The 23,732-nt window shown below is 52.8% G+C and overlaps 1 protein-coding gene across 12 annotated transcripts in view; it reads right to left on the bottom strand.

Annotated features, from left to right (window-relative positions):
• Positions 1–2,755: 2,755 nt before the first annotated feature.
• CACNA1B (calcium voltage-gated channel subunit alpha1 B) overlaps positions 2,756–23,732 on the bottom strand; it is a 191,756-nt gene continuing 170,779 nt past the window's right edge. For 11 of the 12 annotated variants that reach the window (XM_043566698.1, XM_043566701.1, XM_043566704.1 and 8 more), the window contains 10 exons: positions 20,480–20,576; positions 17,468–17,576; positions 12,458–12,565; positions 11,813–11,925; positions 10,799–10,926; positions 8,624–8,759; positions 8,369–8,485; positions 6,990–7,197; positions 6,492–6,736; positions 2,756–6,053 (listed from right to left, as the gene is read on the bottom strand). In XM_043566698.1, coding sequence (XP_043422633.1) covers positions 5,523–6,053; positions 6,492–6,736; positions 6,990–7,197; positions 8,369–8,485; positions 8,624–8,759; positions 10,799–10,926; positions 11,813–11,925; positions 12,458–12,565; positions 17,468–17,576; positions 20,480–20,576 — 1,792 coding nt within the window. In that variant the 3' untranslated portion in view covers positions 2,756–5,522. Of the gene's footprint in view, positions 6,054–6,491; positions 6,737–6,989; positions 7,198–8,368; positions 8,486–8,623; positions 8,760–10,798; positions 10,927–11,812; positions 11,926–12,457; positions 12,566–13,265; positions 15,230–17,467; positions 17,577–20,479; positions 20,577–23,732 lie in introns of those variants that run through there. The other variant, XM_043566709.1, reaches the window with a different exon arrangement.

Genomic DNA, 23,732 nt, shown 5'->3' with positions numbered 1-23,732 from the left:
ACCTATTGCATCAGAGCAGAAACCTAGAGGAGATGAGTGGTTTCCTGCTAAAAATACACATTAACAAGACGGACCCTAAAATATGGAAAATACAAACAGAGCAATTAGTCATCCAGGGGCCTCTTTCTCCTGTTAGTTCTCCTCTCACTGTTCTAGGGTTTTCCTCTCCCAGGACGGAGAAGGAACAGGGACAGAGCTGTTCTGGAGCTCTCCTGAGACCTGACTCCGCCCACTCTCTTCATCTCCCCCAGCCATGGCCCACCCAGTGAAAAAGTGTGCACAGGGAATCTCAGGGATCGTTGGTTGTGATGTGTCAGCTAGCACATTTTTGGATGGCAAGGAACTGGACACACTTACCGAAGTAAAATGAATTAATATTTTTTAATCATAGAAATAAATCAATACTTGCAAGTGGCAAATTAAGAGTGTTTGAATCTGGCAGGCCCAGGGGCTCACACTCTCACAATGTTACCTGGACCCTCTCCAACCCTCCATCCTGCTACGTGCCTTATGTATGGTCTGCCTCACTGCATCTGGGGTCTCCAGCAACTCCAAGCTGACACCCACTCACTGTCCATTCTCTTAGGAAGGGTTTCTCTTTCTCTTGGGTTCCACAAAAAGTCATGGCTTTAAGTGTCTTTGGCCTGTCTTGGGTCACATTCTCATCCTTGAATCCATCAGAGCACCCAGAGGATGGAGCATGGGGTTGGCTAGACTTGGACCATATCCCCATCTTCAAGGTGGGTGGAATGTGGGGGATGCCCTCTGGAACTGTTTGGATGGGAGGCAGGTGAGACATAGTTCCGAAAGGAAAGATAAGTGCTGGACTTGGGCATGACAACGGATGCCGGGTTGGGAAGGTACCAGATTCCGCATCACCAATGGCTGACAACGCAGCTGTGGAATCCGAAGTCCAGGGAAGGAAGGGGTTCTCTTGGGGTCAGGGACTGCAGTCGCCCATCTAGTGCTCTCGTTGGACTCCCACGAAGGCAAAACACTCTTCCACTTTCTGCAAAAGTGTTTAGCACTGTTGGTACTAAACTCAAGGTTCCTGCCTTGGGCATCAGGTGCTCAAATCTCAGAAACTGGAAGGCACACAGACTTCACTCATGTCCCTGGGAGGAGGAAGCCCAGGATTCAAACCTGCCCCCACCCCGACCACATTAATCACCCACTCCCAAAGAACAAACTGGCCTGTTTTCCAGTCTTATCTCCTTCCTTTATAAAGAGCAGAGATCAGGAGCGCCTGGGTGGCTCAGGTGGTTGAGCGTCCAACTCTTGATTTTGGCTCAGATCATGATCCCAGGGCCATGGGATCAAGCCCCACGTTGGGCTCTGTGCTGAGCGTGGAGGCTGCTTAAGATTCTCTCTCTTTATCTCTCTCTCTCCCTCTGCCCCCTGTCATACGTGTTCTCTCACTCTCCAAAAAACTTTTTTTAATTTTAATAATAAAAACAAAAGAAAACAAAGAGCAGGGATCAAATGTGAGGGTGGTAAGGAAATTATTTCTCAGTGAAGCAGTGGGAGGTTCAAGGATTATTCTACACCATAAATCCACACTTGGCAGGCTTTCTGGAGGCTACGGTCCGTGGGTCATGCACATGGTTCTCTGAGACCACACAGCCTCAGTGAGAAACTGCCCACTGGAGACACAGTTGCTCCCATGCCCTTGATTCTTAACAAGTACGCATGTCAAATCGGGAGGCCAAAGGACTGCAGGGCCAGTCTGCTGTATGCCTGCTGTGGCCAGGGCCACATTCACATTTGGAGGGTCATTGCTTCCCTTGGCAAGCTAAGAGACTGAGAGAGAGGAGGCACTTGTCTCAACCACACAGACATTGGGAACAGAAACATCCCTCAGGGCTGCCTATACTGCCCACGGACCTACTATACTGCATAGCAGCACAGCTAAGTAATTGGCCATGGGGGGTGTCAAGACCCTGCCTGGCCTGAGCTGGAGGACCACAGATGCCTGCCTGGATGGTCAGAGGCCAAGGTTTGTCCTGCCTGCTATTCATTGCTGATCACTCAGATAGGATGAAGGGTCCAGCCGGCGTGGGTAGGGCCTCACAGGCCTTCAAGAAGGCGCACGTGGCGGGTGGTAGGCCACTGCAGCCAGTTCTGTATCAAGCCACACATGTCTACTGAGTGCCCTGTGGGCCGCAGCTGTGCTAGAACCTGGGGCACCCCAGGCAGAGTGGGGCCAGCAGCACCCTTCCCAGGTGGGAGGGTGGAAGAACCCTGTATGACCTCTGAGGCCCTCCATAACCCTTGGCTGGGGTGGAGTTGGATCTGAAACAGTCAGCAACCAGGTGGACATTTTGCTTTTCTTCTGTTAGAGCCTAGGACTGAGGGGCAGAAAACCAATGCTCCAGCTCAACCTCTGATGCATGTGTGACCCTGGATGAGGCCTGTCTATCCTGCAGAGGCCCACAGAGATGGAGGAGGGGAAAGAAAGCCAGTTATGCTTAACCCTAACCTAAACCCTGGCCCTGATCCAGACCCTGACCCCCATCTCAAGCCTGGCCTTGACCCCAACCCATGATCCTAACCCTAACCCCACCCAGATTCTCAGGCTGATCCACACTTGCATTGTGAACAGAACCAAACAAGTTTTAAGGGATTCTCATTTTCTCCTGAGACCTCCTCAACTGTGGAATCCTGCCCACATGCCCATGGAGGTGGCCTTGCCTCTCGTGGACTCACTGATTGTTGATTCCCACAGCCCTCACATACATCACCCAGCAGAATGGGGTTTATTTTTGATTTTTTGCTAAGTTTTATTTTAATCCAAGGACTTTGATTCATACAAAATGTCATTGTAGAAACAATAGCAGAATCCAAAGTCTGGGTGATCAATATTACTCAGGCAGCAAACTCATCAATCACAGGATTGTTTTAAAGCAGGCCCCAGTTGTGTTGCATGGTTGGGACTTCTTTTTGGGTATTTTTTTAACACTGTTCTTAAATATAAAGTTTTGCAACAAACCTTTGATTTATATCAAATATAATTAAAAATTAACAAATGAATACATTGTATCAAAAAGTACGAAGATATACATTTTCATGCACATACTTGTATATATGTATATATGTATATATTTTACATGCACACATAACTTATTCAAACTACAGCCACTGCTTGACTGGTCCAGATGCAGACAACTGGTTAATGCATTTCAAATTTGGCAACTCACTATGAGATCTCAGTGGAAACATAGGATAGCTGAAAAGAGACGATACAGAAACAAAACCCAAATTCAGGAAAACAGGACACAGTATCTCCTCCCCCACTCCCTGTAGTTTTCACCAATTCCAGTGTCTAGAAGAATCCAGACAAAGTGGTGAGGCTGTGTGGGGCTAGAACAGTGATTCTCCACCCAACATGGCCAGGAAAGTAGCTGTGGTTCTGCACAGAATGGATACATTCAAAATAACATGGGCCAGAGATGAAACATCAGTATCAAAATACAGGTCCTTCTGCTTTGCAACAGGAGCACAGCGATCTCATGCACAGTCTGAGATTCCATTCCAGTTTATTATTCCTATTGCAGTAAAATACTCTGTAATCTTAAAGTTTCAGAGTGTTGTGCCTTCCAGTAAGGAAATTCTATAAAATGGTTTGGTCACAATCATGCTGAAACCCTAGAACAGGTGGCGGTCTTACGTGATTTATTTCTATTAAATGTGTGTCTTTTGTTGCATAGCCCTATGGGTTAACGACATCCACTCACTAGGACACACCTCCACACACAGACACGCACACACACATCACAGGCCAAGTTTCTTCAAGGTGAGTCATGGGGTAAAAGCCAATGGGAACACTCAAATGATCCAGCAAAGAGATCATCTGACGTTTCCAAACAGGGAGGATGCACCAGAATCACATCATCTAAACGTTCCCTTTGTTCACAAAACAAAAGGTGTCCCAGTGTTTTATGCACAGCCTCCTAACTATGGTCTTTCCCTTTTGAGAATGGCCATGAGGTTGGATTTCTCTTTTGTTTCCCGCTTTCCCATGTCTCGTGCCACACACAGTGCTGGGCTTCAGAAACTCCCATCTGAGCCGCAGTAGCCAAGGTTCTCCTTCACCAATCGCTTCCTCCGAGTTTGGGCCTCATTTCAGTCAGGACATCCCAAGTGCCCGCATCTGCTCAAACACAGGCCCTCCCTCCTGCCCCGACAGCTCCAACTCCACTGCTCCCACCTCTCCCTCTTCCCACCACCTCTCCCTCCCTCTGGCCTTATCTGAAAAGAAACTTTCACGACAACAGACATCATGCCCCCTTTGGCAGGCATCCCATCCCTGAGATTCAGATGTAGAACAGACTGAAAACCCCCCATACAAGGACACGCTCTACCCTGCTCTGTGGCTTCCCAGGAAACTCTCATGCTGGTGGGAGGAAAACGGGGAAATGGTCATTTAATTTCCACCTATAACCTCCTCCTGGATGTTATACGAGTGTTCTCCATTGACAGCAGCTTTCTACTTGGTTGATATTTGGAACTGTTTCCACAAAACCCACCACACAGGCCTCACGTCACCGCCCCCAGGAGCCTGGCACGAGAGGGCTCGGAAGTCAGGCACTTGGTCAAGAGCAGCAGGAGCCAGGGGTCACTGGGGGACCACCCGGGCTGGACACAAGAGCATTGCCTCGCACAAGACACACACACACACACACACACACACACACACACTGAAGAGCTGAGAGCTTCCTACAGGTTGGATTTTTTTCTTTAAGTTATATTACTATTTCCTTCCCCATTTTTCTGGTTTTCTTTTTTTTCTAGGTCAAGTATATGGAACTGACAAAAGAGGGAAGGGTGTCGTGATTAAAAACCAAAACCAACAGCAAGAATGGTTTCCAGATTTGGTCCCTGTCAGGGATGACAGCATCTGGGAGAGGACAGAGAGTGTGTGAGTGTACTTCTAGTGTCCATTTGCTGTCCCAGGTACAAAGGGCAATGCCACACATGTGTGTGTTTGTGGGCGCGGACAAGACTTGCATGGAGCCAAAAAGCAGGCTCCCAAGGCTGCTGCTGTTGACTGTCAACTGTGTTGTCTTGCCAGGCTCTTAAACACGCTGGGCTCCTCTGTACCACACACTTGAATAAAGGATGGTCTCCACAAGATTCAGACCTCCTAAAAATGGCTCTAGGCACACACCCCAGATGCTGGGATCCATCACACAGGATTCAGACTGGCAGGGTCCTACTCAGCACATGCAGCCACTTCCCGTGTAGGGTCTGTGGTATGAGACCCAGGCAGGCAGCATACAAGGGGATAGAGAGAGCCACGTCCCTCTCCAAAAGGGCTTTAGGAATTGGTCCAGCGTCAAAGAGGAGGGGGGGAGAAGCGGGGCCTCCCCCCAGCTGGCCCCAAAGGCGAGGCCCCTCCTCCCAGGGGCTGCTGCCCCCGCATTGGTGCCCCTGAGCGTCCCTGGGAGCCCAGCGTGGATGATAAAACTCATCGACTGGAACGCGCCCGCTGAGCAGGTGTGTGGTGGAGGCGGTGCAGCGAGCTAGCACCAGTGGTCTTGGTCGGGGTGGTGGTAGCTGTGCCGAACCCGGCCGCCCGAGCTGAGTCCCAGAGTGCAGTGGTAGCCATTGGGCACGCGACGGAGGGGGTGGGACTGGGAGGTCAGAGAGGACACATAGGAAGTCCGGGAGGAGCGCCCCGAGTTGGTGGCCACAGCCTCCTCGAAGGTGAGCGTGTCCTCAGGCTGGGCGCGGACAGTGTCCTCACTGTCCAGACGCTGCCCCAGGTAAGGGTCGGAGCCGATCCGAGAGCCAGCAGCCAGAGGCTGGCTGAGGGGGTCTCTCTGGAGCAGGGCGTTGTGTTCAGAAAGGCCACGGCTAAGCCGGCCAGGGGAGAAGGTGGGGAGGCTGGTCTGCGCCCCAGCGAAGTGGACAGGGGAAGAGTTGGCCGTCTTGTAGGTGACACTGGGACGGGGGGTCAGCGGAGTCTGGGGGAGCTGCCTCCGCCCACCGCGGCCAGGGGTGCTAGCACCGGATGTTGACAACAAGGGACTCCCATTCACTGAACCACCACCCTACAAGAAAACAGAATAGAGCAAATAAAAATCAAAGGACCAGACCAAATGGACAGAGGCCAGTGCAACTAGGAACCACGAAGGTGGTGGTGAGAGGCCTGGAGAGGGGCAGGCGCCCTGGGAGGGGGACGGGTAGGGCATGCGGTGGGGGGAAGACACATAGTGCTGGCTAGGCCTGGGGTGGCAGTCAGGGAATGGTAGGTGACAAAGGGGGACAGGCAAGTCCAGGGAGAGGAGAGAGAGACCAGAGGCCAGTCCAAGGCAGTTGGGAGGGGAGGATTGGGCTGGTGGGAGAGGAATGGGGTGAGAAAGGGGGGGGGTGCAGACTTGGGCCTGGGCACCAGGACATGAAGGGGGATTCAGAGCATAGGCCCAGGAGGGTTGTGAGGAGGGACAGTGAGTGGAGGCGGGGGGGGGGGGGGGGGGGTCATGTCTTACCTGTCTCGGGGGTCCTGGCTCCTGCCCGGCTGTCGGTGATGTGGGGTGGCTGCTGAGGGAGGGCTTGGGCTGCAGGGGCTCACGGCCCCCAAAGCGGTCGCAGGAGTAGAAGCGCTGCTTCTCCGAGGAGGAGGAAGAGGGCTGCCTCCGCTCTTGGGACCGGCCACGCTCCTGCCTACGCTCCCGCCGGCAGCCTGTGGGCCCCTCTCCCGGGGGTGGCCCTGGCCCTGCAGCACTGCTGGGTGCTGGCCAGGAAGAGGAGAAATCAGCACAGAGAGCCAGGTTGGGAGACAGACTCCCCCCCACCCCAGACCTGGTCCCCAGGGCCAGCAGGGGGACCCAGGGAAGAGCTGAGGTGGGTGGGTGGTCCTGCCTGGTCCCCAGACCTAGGACTCGCCGCCCCCTACTCCGGGTTGCTTGTACGTGAGGCAAAAAAAGGAACACGGTCTCAGACCCCTGCCTCAGGCCATGGCCACTCAGGGGACCCCTCTCACGCACCGCCATCTGCGTCTGCGGACAGGCTGGGCCCCTTCTCCAGGGACTTCTGCTTCCTGTCCCTGCGGCGGTGGCAGCGGTGGTGGTGGTGGGGCACAGCCTGGCTGGCTGGGGCGCGGTCCAGGGCAGCGTTGCAGAGATGAGCCACATGGGGGCGCTGGGGCGCCAGCGTGGAGATGGAGCGCTTCATGGGGCTGGCGTCAGGGGCCGGCTGCGGGCAGGCAGGACATGGGTTGGCACACAGCCTGCGAGGGGGACCTGGGGCAGGTTGCAGGGTGGCTGGCAGCAGCCATGGCACTCCCTCTCTCGGGAAAGTTCTTCCCCACCGAATCCCACCCTTTCTCTCAGAGCACACTGCACAAGGTGCTCTCTGTGTCTGCCAGGCCGGGCAGGGCCCAGGCAACCTGTTGGCCTCAGCATCCCTGGCGGACAGGGAGGATGCCAGGAAGAGGGAGGCTGTGGGCCTGGCTGGAAGAACCCTGAGGACCGGCTGAGTGTGAGGGCTCAGCTGGCCCAGGGCCATGAGGCTGCTTAACCCGGGGCTGAAATCAGGACCTGTGGAAATGCGCCCTCCAAGTAGAGCTGATCCACAGCCCCTGCTGGGTGTCCTCAAGTTGGATGGACGCCCAGCTGGCCAGGATCAGGAAGGGGAAAAGGACAGGAGCCACCACCAGTGGGAGGCAAAGACAAGTTTCGAGAACGAAAGTCAATTTAGATGTGTAGAACCAGGAACCACAAAAGGAGGCAGGAATAGAGCCAGCCCCGGGAAAACACCAAAGGTCATGTCCCTTCAGAGGCCCTCACCCTCCCAGCAAGTGAAAGAAGAGCCCCTTGACACAGCCTCAGGTCTGCAGACCCCTCTCTGAGACCTTGTGAAAGGGCCCACAGCCTCCCTGCCCTGGAGCTTCCTGCTCCATAGTCAAAGCCTCCCAGAAGGAGCAGGGGAGGGAGGCGGTGCCACCTCCAGTGTCTAGAGAAAAAGCAGGGCAGGTCACCCTTGGAGCCTCAAGGGGAAATAGGGAGGACCAAGGTGTGAGGTACTGTGTGCATTTGGGGGGGAAGGTGCGGGCTGGGGTGGGAGAGGTATGTCCTAGAGAGAGGTAAAGGCTGGGTCAGGGACACAAGGCTGGAGGGTGGAGGCCCCAGTGCCCTGACGGGAGGCTGAACACAAGTGAGCGGTGGGGACTCTTGGCCTCAATGGAATCTGGCTGAACGTCTTGAGACCATCACGGCGTTCTGGGAGGACCCAACAGGGCTGACAGTGCCCACGCTGTAGCACAGGTGGGGAGGCTTCGCATGGGACACAAGCCCTCCCTATGCCAGGTCTCCTCATGCCCCAGTCCCCAACCCTCCCACGACCCTGACCCTCCAAGACTACCCACCTGGGTCTCTGCAGCCAGGCGGGGCATGGAGGCCGCTCGTCCCTGACTCTCCAGCCCAGGTTGGGGCTCCCCGTCAGGACCTCTCAGGGCCATGCTCTGCATCTGGACATCAACAGCCTGGGCATACAGCAGCCCACAGTCACACCCACCTCCCCTCCACTCTCACCTTCTCCCCCACACCATTCCTGCCATCTACCACCATCCCTGTCTCACCCCCCATCCCCAGCCTCAATACCTAGCCCTGAGAGCCCTCACCGGTTTTTCTGGATGCACCGCCGGGATCTCTGTAGAGTGGCCACGCTCCAGGGGTGTCCTTGCCTCATAGGGTACCTCCTGGGTCCTCTGAGTGCCCCAGGAGACAGACTCCTTGATGCCACTCTCTTGGGTTTGTCTGTGAAGAAAGGACTGTCCTGTTGGCTAAGAAGTCTGTGGGGCACCACATGCCCACCAAGGACCTGGCTCTGACCCGCCAGGAGCCTACACTGGCCCTTTCTGCTCTGGGCTAGAGGAATCCCAGAGCCATAAAGCCCCTCAAGTGCAGGCACTCTCCAGTGGCTGCAAAACAAGGGATGTGGACCCAGGTCCAGGGCTTAGAGCAGGCAGGAACAGAGGGAAGTCTGGGCCCACAACTTCCTGGCCTGTGGACAAGCAGCAGGTTCCTCAGCCCTAGACGGGGCCTCACATGTGTAGTGGGAGCATGAATGGCATTTGGCCAGGACAAGGCCACATGTGTATGTGATGTATTGTAGTAAGGACATCCTGCCTCTGCTGGCCCTCGGCTCCCTCCTGAGGGTTCCTCCTGTTCCTCACCTCCAAATTCACTGCCACCTCCCTGCTTCCCCAACCTCCAGCCATGGAGGCCTTTCTGCCCTTCAGATCTAGTGTCACATTTTGGAGGAGGCCTTCCCCAGTCCATGTACTCCACCTCACTCTATCGGTGTACATCTCCCAGGGGGCATCGAAACTGACCAGCATTGGCCTGGATTACTGCTTGTTCCCATGTCCAGTGAAGCAATGGAAACACTCTCACTCACACAGGTCGCATGGCATCAATCACACTCTGAGCTCTGAGATGGAGTCTGCTGGCCTCAGCTGGCCACACTGATAACAGGCATCTACCCTGTGGTGTGCTATCTGGAGCTGCTGCTGCCTTGGGGATGGCTGCCCCTGTCAGGAGGCCCAGTCAGGAGAATGGAAGCTGGACCTCCAGGCCTTGTGACCCCTGAGGTCACTCCGTGCGGAAGCCAGCTGCATGCGTACCAGCATCAGACGGCACAGTAAATGCCCCAACTGCCTGGTCCAGGCTGACTGGGTACTGGCTCACTTGCAATAAAAGGGAGTGGTAGCTGATTCTATAAAAATTAGAACCATGAAAATAAGTAACATTCATTTTTCCTGAACTGAAATCTGGCTTAGAACGATCCAGAAAGACATCTCATGGGTCCACCAGGCCCAGGCGAGCTAGCCCGGGGCCAGGACCCAAGAGCTGCCAAGCTGGCCCCTGAATGTGAGAAGTAACACACCACTAAGTTATAGCAGCTTATTCCTCAGCAAAACCTACCTGATTAACACTCCATGACCCACAACCAGGCTTCAGAAAAGAAGGTCCAAAACATGTCCAGGAGAGGAAGATATTGGGAGCTCTCACCATGCATGCTGTGCCCGGGCTGGTATAGGCCCCGTGCCTCAGCCCTTGCTCAGTGACGCAGAGCTCATCTGTGCGCTCTGCCACTGATTTGCTTTGGCCAATGAGATGGCCAGGCCCAACCTGCCTGCCAGGTACCACCTTTCAGCGATCCACGGTGCAAGAAAGGTGACTGTTATAACACTTGGTTTTGGGTGGTTCAATACCAAGAATTACTACAGCAAGAGTTAGGGGATAGGTGAAAAGGATATTAACAATTTGCCTACAAAATATAGTTGTTTCAGAAATCACTACCAGAATGGAGATATGAGAGGGAAAATGTCTCAGAGGAGTTCGGAAGTTGAGAACACAAATAGGCCATCAACAGACAGGGGTGAGGACTGAGGAGGAAACAAAAAATTTCGCAGTGGTGGCCAGGCACCAAAGGCCAGGGAGGAAGCAAAGGCTCCTCACTGGAAAGACAAATGGGCACGAACAGCGGGAGGTGACTGGGAATCATCAGCTGTCTAAATCCTTGGACCTCAGCGCTGTCAGAGGCACCCGCTTAACACTTCAGGAATGAGCTTTGGAGTCCACCACAGAGACCGCTCCAGCAGCAGAGCAGGACAAGCTCTCAGGCAGCACCATCTGGTGGGAGGTGGGTGCAGGGTGGATGGTAGAGCTGATCCCCCCAAAGGGGCGATGGGACAAGGGCTCCCTGTCCTGAAGCACTGCCTACAAGGAGCCCCTCTGAGAGGTGGAGGACCTTCCTCCCTGCACCGCACACCCTGGGGCCTGGTACTCACACTGCCCCACCGTTGCTGAGGGACGCAGAGCTCTTCTGCCGAAGGAACACCCGGGCTCCTCGGAGCACGGCCGGCTGTGTCTGCTCCAGGGTGGCCTTCAGAGGGTGGAAGAGGGACACAGGGCCCATCTGCACAAGGGACACAAAGAAGAGGAAGAGCTCTAGGGCAGAGGCAGGTGCCTCAGAAAGCTGCCCTGAGCCCACAACATGGCTTGTGGCTCCTTCTGCCCTACCCCCAGCCCTATGAGGGCTGCCATATGAGGCAGGCTTACTCCACACCCGGACTGTGAGTGACTTCAGAAAAGTAATTTCACTTCTTGGAGCCTCTGCTTCCCTACCTACAAAATCTGGAGACTACATCCAATTACAAATGGTAAAAAGACCTCATCTCATCATCAAAGTGGATTGACAGAGGCTGCATGAGCCCCAGATTCCCATTCCCAAGGTGGGTGAATGTCCCTATAAGCTCTGGACACCAGATGGACACTTTCTAGACAGAGAGTCTGCATGTGGTCACTGATATTTTGGCTGTGTGGGAAAGTTGTTATCTTTGATGGATGACATTGGGAAGATGGGCCCCCAAACCAGCTCAGTCAGAGTCATGAGTGGAAGAAATCATGACCCAGGACCCATCAGTTTAAATCTCTCTGGTCCCTGCCTGTGTGTAGGGACTTCCTCAAACCTCCTCCTCAAGCATTCTTCAAACTTCTTTCCTATACCACTTAAAAAAGTGGTATCTCCAGGGGATTCTGTTCTCAGCCCCTTTTCTGTTCCTGAACACTAGCTCTCAAGTCAGGGGATCCCCAGTACCAGCAAGAGACCAGCCATTGGGAAGAATACAGGCTGTATGGAGCTTCTGACTTTGGGGCCAGAGAGCGGAGGCGGCTGCAGAAACCTCTCATCTTCCTTTTCCCGCTGTGCAATCTCCAAGAAGGGTGTGGGTTCCCTCGCTGTCAAACAACTGAAGGGTGCCAGAGCCTCAGATTTACTTCTTGGAAATCTTGGAACCTGATACCTGGGATAGGCCTCCAGTGGCCTGGTGAATCTGGTCTCTGGTGGTCTTGTTCTGTTTGTAGAAGTCAAATATCATCAGAGCTGCATAGACTTTCCCCACTGTCATCTCGTCAGCTGGAAGGAGAGAAAATAGAGGATGGAATCTAAAGGAGGAAGGCAGGGTGGAATGCGCTGAGGAAACAGCTCCCGCCACGAGGACTCCCGGACACACTCAGACAGAAGCACAGGGCTTGGCCAAAGCTGCACAGTCCCCACATGGAGCTTCCTGACACAGCACATAACCCCTGGAGCTGCACTGACTATCTCCACAGGGCCTTCAATCTCCTCCCAAAAGAGTGGATGTGGAGTTTAATCTTTAAGCACATCGTCCTTTTTGGCATCTCTGACTGTAGGAGTCTCCCTGCTTTTCCCTGGGCTTTTTGACATATACACCCCACCAGGAGTGTGGGTGGCTGTGGCCACAGAATAAATCCCAGGTCACCCCCTCCCACAGCCACTGTGCACTCACTTGTAAGACTGTTTTCCCTGCAGGTGGAAACAAAGTCTAGACTATCTACAAGGCTGCCCTGGCCCAGGCCTCCCAGCTCTGCCTCTGGGTGGGACACGAAAGGGGCATGAGGATGGGGAATTTCCTGCCTTCACTTACGTTTATGAGGTGGCACCAGTAAATCCAGGGTCTTCTGGGGCAGATTGGCCCACACGGAGGAAATCTCCTTCCTCAACTCCGCATCACACTGATGCTGCTTTGTGCCAGCTAGGATGGGACAAGGGTGTGGGGGAGAAGAAATATATAAGGAGCTAGCCCATAGCCCACTTGGGGAAGCAGGCCAAGCTGGGGCAGGCAGGGAGAGGTGTGGTGTGGGGAGGGATGTGGTGCAAACACAATGCTAGGAGAAAGGCCAAGCGGGAAGAAACACCATCATGGCGGCTGTCAGTGGTCCTCCTGCCGGAAACCTGCCTACAGACAGAGGCACGTGTGTGTGTAGGCCCTGGGAGCCGAGACGGAATTCGGAATTCGGTGGCAGTCCAGCCATTCATCCACCCATGCGTCCACCCATTCAGAACTACTGAGGGAACACCCACCACATGCCAGGTACTGTTCTAAGTGATGGAACAAAAACAAAGGAGCTTCCCTTGTGGCATGATGTGGCTTTTATTAACAATAAAGTGGCAGTAAGTTAAAATCCAGTTATGTTGGGTGCAGAAAAAGCCAAGGAGGGAGGGATTTTGGACATGGTAGTCAGGAAAGGTCTCATGAGAAGGTGGCATGTATGCAAGACCCTGTAGGCAGGAAGGCATGAGACAGTGCAAAGGCCTTAGTGTGTTACACAATGAGCCAGGACAGCAAGGCTCATGGTGGGGTGGGGTTGGGGGGGCAGGGAATGTAAGGGAGTGGATGTTGAGATGGGATGCAGCAGAGGGGGCTGAACAGAGGGATAGAATACTCGGGTTTATCTTTTTTTTTTTTTTTAACAATCAGGTTTATTATGGTATAACATACATACAATGAAATTCACCCTTTTTCGTCATCCCATTCTGTGAATTTTGGTAGATGCCTAAAACGATGTATCCACAATAGAGACATGGTACACGCACCACTGCCAAAGTTCCTCTGTTTGATCCCTTTGTAGCTGACCCCTTATCCTCTTCCCATCCATCCCATCGCTGATGTGTTTTCAGTCTTGGCTGTTTTGCCTTCTCCAGAATGTCACACAAACGACATCATCAGTGGTGTATTGGCTTTTGAGTAGGACTTTTTCTACTCAGCATGATGCATATAGATCCATCCATGTTGCTGAATGTATCAGAAGTCTGTTTCTTTTGAATGCTGAGTACTACCTCATTGTACAGATAGTCCACAGTTTGTCTATCCATTCAATTGTGGACATTTGAGTTGCTTACATTTTGAGGTGATTATGAAATAAAGCTGTAAACATTTGCTTATATGTTTTTATGTAGGTGTAGGGTTTTTTTGTATGTATGCCCTCATTGTGACTGTATTTGGAGATAAGGCCTAGAAGAGATAATTAAGGTGAAATGAAGTCATAAGGGTGGGGCCCTGACCCATATTTAGTGTCCTTATAAGAAGAGACACCAGAAAATTCGCTCACTCTCTGCACGCACTCAAGGAAAGACCACATGAGCACACGGTGAGACAGTGACCAGGCCCCACAATGAAACCTATCTTCCAGCACCTTGATTTGGACGTTCAGCCTCCAGACGGTGAGACATAAATTTCTGTGTTTAAGCCACTGAGTTACAGTATTTTGTTAGGGCAACGCAAGCAGACTGAGATACTAAATGTCAAGATGTCTCTCCTTTTTTTAGCATATAGTTGTCTACATTTTTCCAGTACCATTTGTTGAAATAATTATCTTTTCTCCATTAATCGCCTCTACAACTTACCAAAAACCCATTGAAATGTGAGGGTGAGTCTCTATGTGTTGCAATGACTTATGTCTCTGTCTTGTCACTAACACTACACACGTTGATTAACATGCTTCATACAAAGTATTTGATTCAGGTACAGTGAATTTTCCAACTTTGTTCTTCTTTCAAAATTGTTTGCTACTCAAGGTCTTTTGCTTTTCTACACACATTTCAGAGTCAATTTGTACATTTCTACCTAAAAAGGCTGCAAGGATTTTGACTGGGTTAACATTTATTCTATTGTTCAATATGGGAAGAACTGACATCATGAAAATATGGAGTCTTCCAATGCATGAAGATGAGGCAGTGTTTGATTTATTTAGGTCTTCTTTGATTCTTTCAGTCAATGTTCTGAAATCTGCCACATACAAATCTCACATATATACTTTTTAGAGTTATACAGCAACACAGAAGTATCTCATGTTTTTGGTGCAAATTTAATGGAAATTTTTTCCATTTCAATTCCTAATTGCTAATATATAGAAACACATTTACTTTTTATGTATTGATCTTGTATCCTGTGACTTTGCTATACTTGTGTTATTAGTTTTAGAAACTTTTGTTCACTGGCTTGAATCAATAGGGATTTATTATTTCAGTTCTGGAGGCCAGAAGCTCAAAAGCAAGGTATCCACATCACTGTGCCCACCCCCCCAAATGTTCTGATGAAGAATCCTTCCTTGCCTGTTTCTAGATGTTGGTGGTTCCCAGCCATCCTTGACATTCCTTGGCTTGCAGATGCTTCTGTTTTATTAACTTTTTATTAGAGTCTTTCACATTTTCTCCATTGATGATCGCATCAATTGTGAATAGAGGCAGTTTTATTTCTTCCCTTCCAATTGGTATGCCTCCTATTTCTTTTTCTTAACTAATTACAATGGCAAGAACCTAAAGTATGATGTTGAACAAGAATGGTAACAGTAGACATCCTTCCTTTGTTCTTGATCTTGGGGGGAACAGAGTCAGTCTTTGTTAAGTGTGTCAATCACTGAAAGTTTTTCATAAATATCCTTGATCAGATTGAGGGTGTTTCCTTTCATTTCTAGTCTATGCAGAATTTTCACAATCATGAATAGATATTTAATTTTATGAAATGCTTTTTCTGTATCTATTGAGATGGTTATATAGTTTTACTTCTTTGACATGTTAAATTACATGGATTAATTTTTAAACTTGAACTCAACTTGCATTCCTGGGATAAACTCTACTTTGTCATCACACAAATACACACACACACACACACACACACACACACATAGCTACATTCAATTTGCTAAAATCGTGTTGAATATTTTTGTGCCTATAGTCATGAGGGATGTTGATCTGAAATTTTCTTTTCTTATAATATCTTTGTCTAGTCTTGGTATCAGAATCATGTCAGCAGCATACAGTAAGTTGAGAAATATCTTCTCTTTTTCTATTTTCTGGAAGAGTTTATAGAGAATTGGTATTATTTCTTCCTTAAATGTTTGGTAGGCTTCACCTATGGACCTAACTGGGCCTGGGATTTTTTTGGTTGGAACGCTTTTAACTAGAATTTAATTTCTTTAATAAATATAGTGCTACTCAGATTCTCTCTTCCTTTTTTTAACCCACTCAGGTTATCTATTCTTGAATGAGCTTGATAGTTTGTGTCAACAAATTTTTCCATTTCATTTAAGTTGCTGAAGTTATCGAGTGTTATGTTGAAGGCAGACAAGGGCAGAAGCAGACCAGTGGGCAGCTACTGCCACAATCTAGTCAAGACCCAAGAGAACATGGCTTGGACCAGGAGCTGGCAGTGGGAGAGGGCAAAAAAGTGATCATGTTCTGGTGTATTATGAAGGTAGAGTCAGAAGATATGACAAGAGATCAGATATGGATCAGCACTGGAGTAAGGGGGTGGGGGCGGGGAAGAGGAGGTAAGAATCACTATAAAGGTTTTGGCTTGAGTGACTAACAGGAAGAACAGAGTTGCCACCGACGGAGGTGGGAAAGACCAGGGGGAATATGTGGCACTCAAGATTGGCCACAGGGACTTTGTAGTGTTTACTGGGCCTCCAAGTGGAGACAGTAAATAACTTCCCTCACGTAACTCCTCGCATGACAACACATGTCTGGAGTTGGGACTAAAAACCCAAATGTTGGAATTCACAATATTTAGAGCCGTGAGAGTAGACAGAATGACAACGGTGGCAAAGAGAACAGTCTGATGTGCACAGTGACATTCAGACAGTGGGAGACAAGAGAAAACAGAACAAGAAACATCAAAGGGATTCAAAAAGAAGTAAGTGACAGCAGAGGAAAGGCTGCTGATAAGTAAGTAAGATAAGGGCTGAGCACATGGAAGTCACTGGAGAGCTTAACATGAGCAGTTCACTATTGCAGTGAAAGCCCGACTGCAGCCTGAAAAAGAGACATCAGAGAGGCAATACAGACCAGTCTCTCAAGGAGCTGGTTGTGATAAAGGAAAAAATACAAATAGGGAAGCTAATGGAGGGGGAAGAAAACCTTTTAAAGATGGGAGAGATGTCGATACAAATAATCTAATATAGACAAAAAATGGACGAGACAAGAAGCAGGGTACAGCATTTCTGGCTTGACATCTTTGGGGAGATGAGGAGAAGGTAGGGACAGGCCCTGACTCATCCATTACAAACAAAGAGGCTGAGCTCAAGGGCACAGGTGCAGCCAGGAGGGCAGTGTGGGGTAGGGATGGTGCAGATACCCTCTGGTGGCTCTAATTTTCTCTGTGAAGATAAAGCAGTCATCATACGAAGGTGAAGGTGGAGAGGACACACTAGAGTTTGTTCTCCCCTAGATTTGGCACAGACTATGTGGTCCTGTCGGTTAGCTTAGGAGAGGACCTGACAGGGACTGGGCTCACTACGGTGAGTGGGCAGAAGGCACACAGACTCTTCACCCTGGAAAGGTACCGGCTCATGTAAACCTGGGCCAGGTTATGTTCTGGTTCTAACACACTCTAGCTCTGGGTAACCCGGACAAGTCATTTAATCTCACGGCACCTCAGATCCCTCAAAGGAAAATAGGATCATTAAAATGCTCACATGCAGAATGGTTATCAGGGGATAAAGTCAGTGTCCGACCGAGGTGCCATGGGCAGCTGTCTTCAGTCCCCTCCAGACAAGCCCCCTCACCCCCCTCCCTGCATGCCCACCTGCGGGTGGCTCTGAAGTGCATTGCCCAGCCCTGGCTTGGTGCCCTCCCCAGATGCTGCCTTGCTCACCTGGAGCCAGCTTGATCTCCAGTGCGGTCCGAATGAGGGCCATCAGCGTGGACGTGAAGTGGACAGTCATGTCCTCATTGGAGATGGGCATGTTCATGCGAACCAGGCGCTAGGGACAAGGGGAGCAGGTCAGGGCCAGGCCTACGGGGGTCCCTCCGCCACAGGACTACAAGGTGCTCAAAGCCCCTAGAGGCTGGGCTTGGCCTCCTGGAAGTAGCTTCTGCAGGTGCCTAGGGCCAAGCAAGGTTGGGTGGCTGGGAGTTTTGCCAGCATTCACACTCACCCTTGGATCCCCACCCTCATCTGAGCTGAAGATTCTCCTAGCTGCAGAAAAGTAGAAGTACGGATAAGGATTGTAGCATGGGGCCAAGCCAGAAGCCTGGATCCCTCTGAAAGAACAGGTACATGCTTAGCCAGAAGGACCCCTGCCCAAGGCATATGGCCTGGGATGAAGAGGGAGGAGTCTGGGCTGCAGAACTGAGGCTGGGCCCTGGGAGAGCCCACAAACAGGAGGGAGGATCCCTGCCCTTACGGCTCTGCCCAGTGTCATCTCCTCCACCCACAGCCTAGAGCACTGGACAAGGGGTGGAATGGCCAAGAGCACGGCTCTGAGCTCCACCTCCCAGTGAGGCATCCCTCCACCCCAGGAAGACTTCTGTCCCTCACCACCCAGCCAGGGGGCCTGGAAGAGACGTCTGCTGCCACTCGCCCAAAGCAGCTAGCACCTTGCAGTCAGAAGGACCGAGAACAGATGGGACTGCACAAGGCCAGTGTGAAGGCTGGCAGGAAGCAGCTCAGGGCCATCGCACTGGTACTCTGGACCAGACTGCTTCTTTGTTACCTGTCTCCTCTTCCCTCTCCTCATTTTTCAAGGACAGAACAGCTGGAGACAGACATGTGTCTATACCACAGACCTCTGGACATAGCCAGCAGCTGCCCAGAACCTGAGGCTCTGAGAACTTATGTGATCTCCAGGAGCAAAAGTATCCCTCATGTGTCTGGAATGTCCTCAGCATGGGAGGTCACCTAGCTGGCCAGGCAGAGCCCTAGGGACACTGTGACCCTCCTGTCTTCTCCCAGCAGCCTCTTGTCCTCTACCACATGACGGAACTAGAGACAGAGGCACAGGGCCCCTCTCTGGGGTCTGCCTGCCCTCTGCCAAGCCTGTATCCTGTGACACACAGCCTCTCTTTTCCTCTGGGTTGGGCCCCCCGCTCTGCCCCCAGTGTCTTGGCCCCAAATCCAATCTTCAGTCTAACAGAGAGAGTGGGTGGCTAGAGACAATAGCCCAGACTCTTCCCCCGCCCCAAAACACACCCCCCCCGAATGCTGGCAAAGCCCCACCTGGCACATCCAATCGTGGTCCCAGGACCTCACACATCACCCGTGTGATGCACACCAGGAAAATCGACTTTCCAGAGCACAGTGTCCCTGCAGACCAGCACTGATGGCATTAGAAGAGGCAGAGGGACTCCTCTCCAGGGGAGTCAAGGAGTTAGGTTCCAGCATGAAGGAGAAGCAAGTAGGTAATTTCCAAGAGAAGAGAGCTCTGTCCAGGGCACCTTCACCAGAGGCTCTCCTCTGCCTGCCTAGGCCCTAGAAGGGCAAGGCCAAGGCAAACAGACAGGCATCTCCACACTGGGCCTAGACCCTCGTGGTCACAGCACTCTGTGCATCTCCTGGACTCTCGCCAGCTCCCCAAGCCCATCCATTCCTACCCACCCCAGGACTCCCCTGGTCTATTCATGACCAGAACCTCAGAGCTGGCCAGCACAGCTGGGGAAGGGCCCTAAAGGCCAGCCCATCAGGGCCCTGCATGCCCAACCTGGCCCCAGGTATCAGTGTGGACAGAACTCTCCTTCTTGGGGACAAAGCTAGAGCCTTGCAGGCAGGTACAACATGCATGCCAGGCAGGGGACGGCAAGGAAGACATCAGAGGCCTCTGTCTGTGGCGTGAAGGAGCCACTTAGCTTCCAAAGGCTGTGCTGAGCCAGGTGACAGATGCATGCCCAGATTCAGAGCACAGAGACAGACAACATGGACAGAACCAGAGGGATGAAAGTTCTGGTGGGAAGCTTGCTCAGAGAGAGGGTGGTGACAGGGAGGCTCTGGACACATGCTGGTGGAGCAGTAGAACCTGGGGCCGGCTCTGTTTTCTGGGAGCACTGGGGACAGCAGGAGGGGTGGGGGTGGGGGTGCTGGAGGGATGGAAGGTGCTTACACCAAGGGTGGGGGGTGACTGAGGGCACATGGGCAAGTGGGAGCAGGCTTGGGGCTGGGCCATGTGACTTGCTTGCCCCCCCAGGAGGGAAGCCTGGAGGTGTCCCTCAGTTTACCCCTTCTTTGCAACTCAGCCTCCTGGGAGAGGGGCATGGGACTACCTGGGCCCCTGAAACTGTCCTTACTCTGCTGCAGCCCTCTGAAGCCCCAGGAATGACAGAAGGACATCGCTCCCTGGCACCCTTTCCTTCCTAATACCACAGTGCCTCCTTCCCACTGTGAAACCTACAAACCCCTGGAGATGCTTCCTCCCCAGGCTGACAACAGCCCAGGCCTGGGGAAATTCTGCATGTGCTGAGCTGGGAGTGGGTTCCTCAGGTGTCCCAGAGGCCCTTCACGCCCCTATTCCACCAGGGTCAGACCCTGAGGGCTGGTTAATTCCACTGGAGCTGAGTGCGGTCCTGAGCCCAGAGCAAAAACAGCTTCTGTCAAAAAGCTGGTCTGTCTCCTAATTCCCAGGAAAGAGAAGGAAAGGGAAAAAGGCAGGTGGAGGGCTCTGGTTCCTGAGCCTTTTGGGGGGCTCTCAGAGGGGGCAGACCTGTAGGGACAAGGGCCGGGTATACCATCATGGTATCTGTGTCCCTCTGTCCAGGAAGGTGGAGGCGATGGTTGGAGCAGAGAAAAGGAAGAAACAGTGAGACAGCAGAGCAGCAGACAGACGGACAAGCCCGAGAGGAGACGGGAGACCAGCCCCAGCACAGCCAGCCTCCAGGGTGCAGGGTCGGGGTCTACCTTGTATGCAACTCGAGCAGGGCATTTCTTCCCCAGCCCCAGGGGCGGGGACATGTGTTTCAGCATCTCAAACATGTCATTGTAACTGATGCGCCCACTGGAGACCCGGCCCAGAGAGGCAGAGGCAGAGTGGGGTCCACAGGAGGGGTGCGGCAAGAGGGGGCGGGGGGAGGAAGCAGACAAGAAAACAGATCCAGTTAACCAGCGTCAGATTAAATGCCAAAGTCAAAATACGTAAAATGAGGGACTTTTCTGCTTGACTCGATCCCCTCCTTGCCCCCCCCAGCCTCACCTCCACACTCCAGCCCCACGCAGGGCAGCGGGCAGGGGTGACGTCTGAGCTAATGAACATGGAGGGATGAGGAAGGGCTGCATCGGGGCGGCTTTGGGTTGTCAACTTCTGATTTTACACTTTTAGAAACCACAGATAATGCCAAATCAGAAAAGAGCTGTTTCACCATGCCGGGAGAGCTGGTAGACAGAATTACATGACCGATGAGGCCGGCCTAAGAACCACGGCAGAAATATCAGCTTTCCTTAATGCTCAATTTGCTTCAAAGTTAGCCTAGAGGCTAAAAAAGTGGAGAAAAATCTAAAACAAGCCAGAAAACTAGAGCGAGAGCCACGCTGTTCTGCAAGGAGTCCCGAGGCTCTAGAGACAAACTTGAAGGGTGAGTCCTGCTCCAAGCCCAGAGACGCCCGAGGCCGCCCAGGGCAGGGCTGCTGCTGGGAGTCAGGGCTGGGCAGGAAATGGGAGATTGCGGGGGGGTGAGGGTGGGGGTAGGGGGCAGGGGCGTGGTGGGCAGCTGGGGTGGGATGTGGCTTGGGGCCACTCTTGCACCCTCCTGACAGCACGCCAGGAACAGGGCTGGGGCCAACTAATGGGATAAGTCTCCAGATCCAGGGAGGTGTCTGGGGGCTGACTATGCCTTCCCAAGGGAGACAGGCCACCAGGCCTGTCCCCATCAACCCTGGAGATACCCGCCTGTGGGACCTGCTTGGGGTCCCAGAGACGCAGTCGGGTTCAGGTCACCCAAGAGAGAAAAGGGCCCACTTTTCCTGGCAGGCGTGTCTGCCCCAGGGCCTGGCCCTCCTCCCAGGGTTCCCAGCCTTGGCTGAGTGAATCAATCCAGAGGTGAAGCAGGAGGGCCTGCCTTTGGGCCTCCACTGCCTCTGTCCTCTCCTCCCCCAGGGACCAGAAATCCCTGGGCTGTTGGGCTCTTCAGACTGGGAGGGGCAGCTGCTCCTGGTCTGCTGGTACCCCTGCTCCCCTCCTCTGGGGCCCTTGGCCTCGGGCCTGTCTGACCATTAGCACCCACTTGAGAGCCTGGAGGCAAAGCCGGGTAAGACAGCTGCTTCCTTGGCACAGGCAGGGCCTGGCCCCCGGCTCCCACCCAGTAGCCGACCCCTGCCCTCAAGGCCCAGCCAGAAAGCTTTGTGTGCGCTGCCTCAGAAGGCTGCCTCTCCCCAGCCAGCTGGAGGGGTCGGGAGATTAGATGAGGGACCAAAGCGTCCAGGAGGTTGGAGTGCGGGGCAGGGCAGGACAGGAGGAAAGAGAGGTGAGGTGTCGTCATTCCCAAACCAGGCAGGGAGTGTGTGCTGTGTTTGCATTTCGGGCAGGGAAGAGTATGTCGGATGGAGGCTCTGAAGTTGCAAACCTTGTAGGCCAACCTACGAGGGCAGTTCTTCCCTAAGCCAACGGGTGGCGCAATACAACGCAACAAACTGTACATATCCTTATAATGAATCCGGCAACTGGAAAGGAAATGTCACAGGTTATGGCAACCGAGGCACGATGAGCCCGTCCCGCCCGCCCGCCCAGCCTGCGACAGGAAGATGTGTCCTTGCACAGTCGTGGAGGAGGAGCCAGGCGGCTGGACAGGCAGCTCCCTGAAGGGAATCCTGGGGCTTGGAGAGCCTGGGAGGCTTGGCAATCCCAACACAATTTCCAGAGCCTGATGCAGGCAGGAGACACACCATACAGAACAAGTGCCGGCCCCTGTCCCAAGCCCCCACCGTGCACACACCAAAACCGCTGGTCCATCTCTCGCGGGGCCTTGTTCACCCACTCGCTCTGGCAGCCCCTCCTCTTGCTCCCTGAGTGCCTGCAACCCCATGCCTGGCTCTCCTGACTGTCCCTGCCTCCTGAATCTCCTGGAATCTGGTGGTCCAGCTAAAGACTCCCTTGTCCCAGGGTGGGCACCCCGGCCAACACCAATGTTTCTCCTTCCTGTACTGTGAACCTCCTCAGTCCAATCAGCTCCAAATGACTTCTGGAAAAGCGGAAAGAAGAAGCCCCACTCTGGCCTCACCCAAGGTGCTTCTAATTCCACTGGACCCAAAGGACCAGGAAGGGGCTGGAAGCACAGCAAAGCCCCCAGCCCCAGTAATCACCCAACCCAATTCACAGCCTGTTCTTTGGCTCATCTTCTCTCTTCCGCCATCGAACCCCTCAGATGACACCAGATGTAAAGCAGGGGCATAATACTGTCACTCCAACTCAAAAACTGTCCTCACTGCCTACAAAACAAAGTCAAAGCTGCTTGTGTATCCCAAATTTCAAGGCCTTCTCAACTTGTCCAAGCCCCACTTCCAGCCCCTTTGCAATGCGCTCTCTTCTCCGTCAGACACAGACCCCCTTCCCTTCACCCCTGCCCCTACCCCCATCTCTAGAGCTCAATCCTTTCTGCCCTCTTAAGTTTGGCTCAGATGCTACCTCCTCTGAGTCACCAGCCACACGGAGTCTCTCCCTCCTCAAATACCCCCCCGGCCTCACACTATGACTCCTCTGTTTTCCCACAGTCCCACTGGGCTCAATGTCTTGAGAGCACACACTTGCTTCACCTACAGGCCCCCAGTCCCCAGCACACGGCGGATGCTCAGGAATGTTGACTGGGCAGATGGACGAACATCGAGATGAAGTGACAGACTGCTCACAGAACGTGTGACTGTGATTCCCCTTTTGAGTCTCTACACTTCACCACCAAGCAAGGCAGAAGCAACATAGAGAATGGTTCGAGAAGGCGGCATCAGAAAGCAACAACCCCATGCCTTCTTCATCTCTCCACAGCATGTGTGCGCACGCACATGTGCACGTATATGCCCACGCACACGTGCATTCATACACATGCACACACACAAACATATGCCCATGTGCACCCATGCACACGTGTGTCCACACACACGTATGCACAAACATGCGCTGCGTTCACACACTTGCACACAGTCACACATGTGCATGCTTGCACACACA

Source organism: Prionailurus bengalensis, chromosome D4 (genome assembly GCF_016509475.1).
Source record: "Prionailurus bengalensis isolate Pbe53 chromosome D4, Fcat_Pben_1.1_paternal_pri, whole genome shotgun sequence".
Taxonomy (NCBI): domain Eukaryota; kingdom Metazoa; phylum Chordata; class Mammalia; order Carnivora; family Felidae; genus Prionailurus; species Prionailurus bengalensis.
The sequence above is the reverse complement of the archived record's forward strand: the minus strand, read 5'-3'. Positions and strand labels throughout refer to the sequence as shown.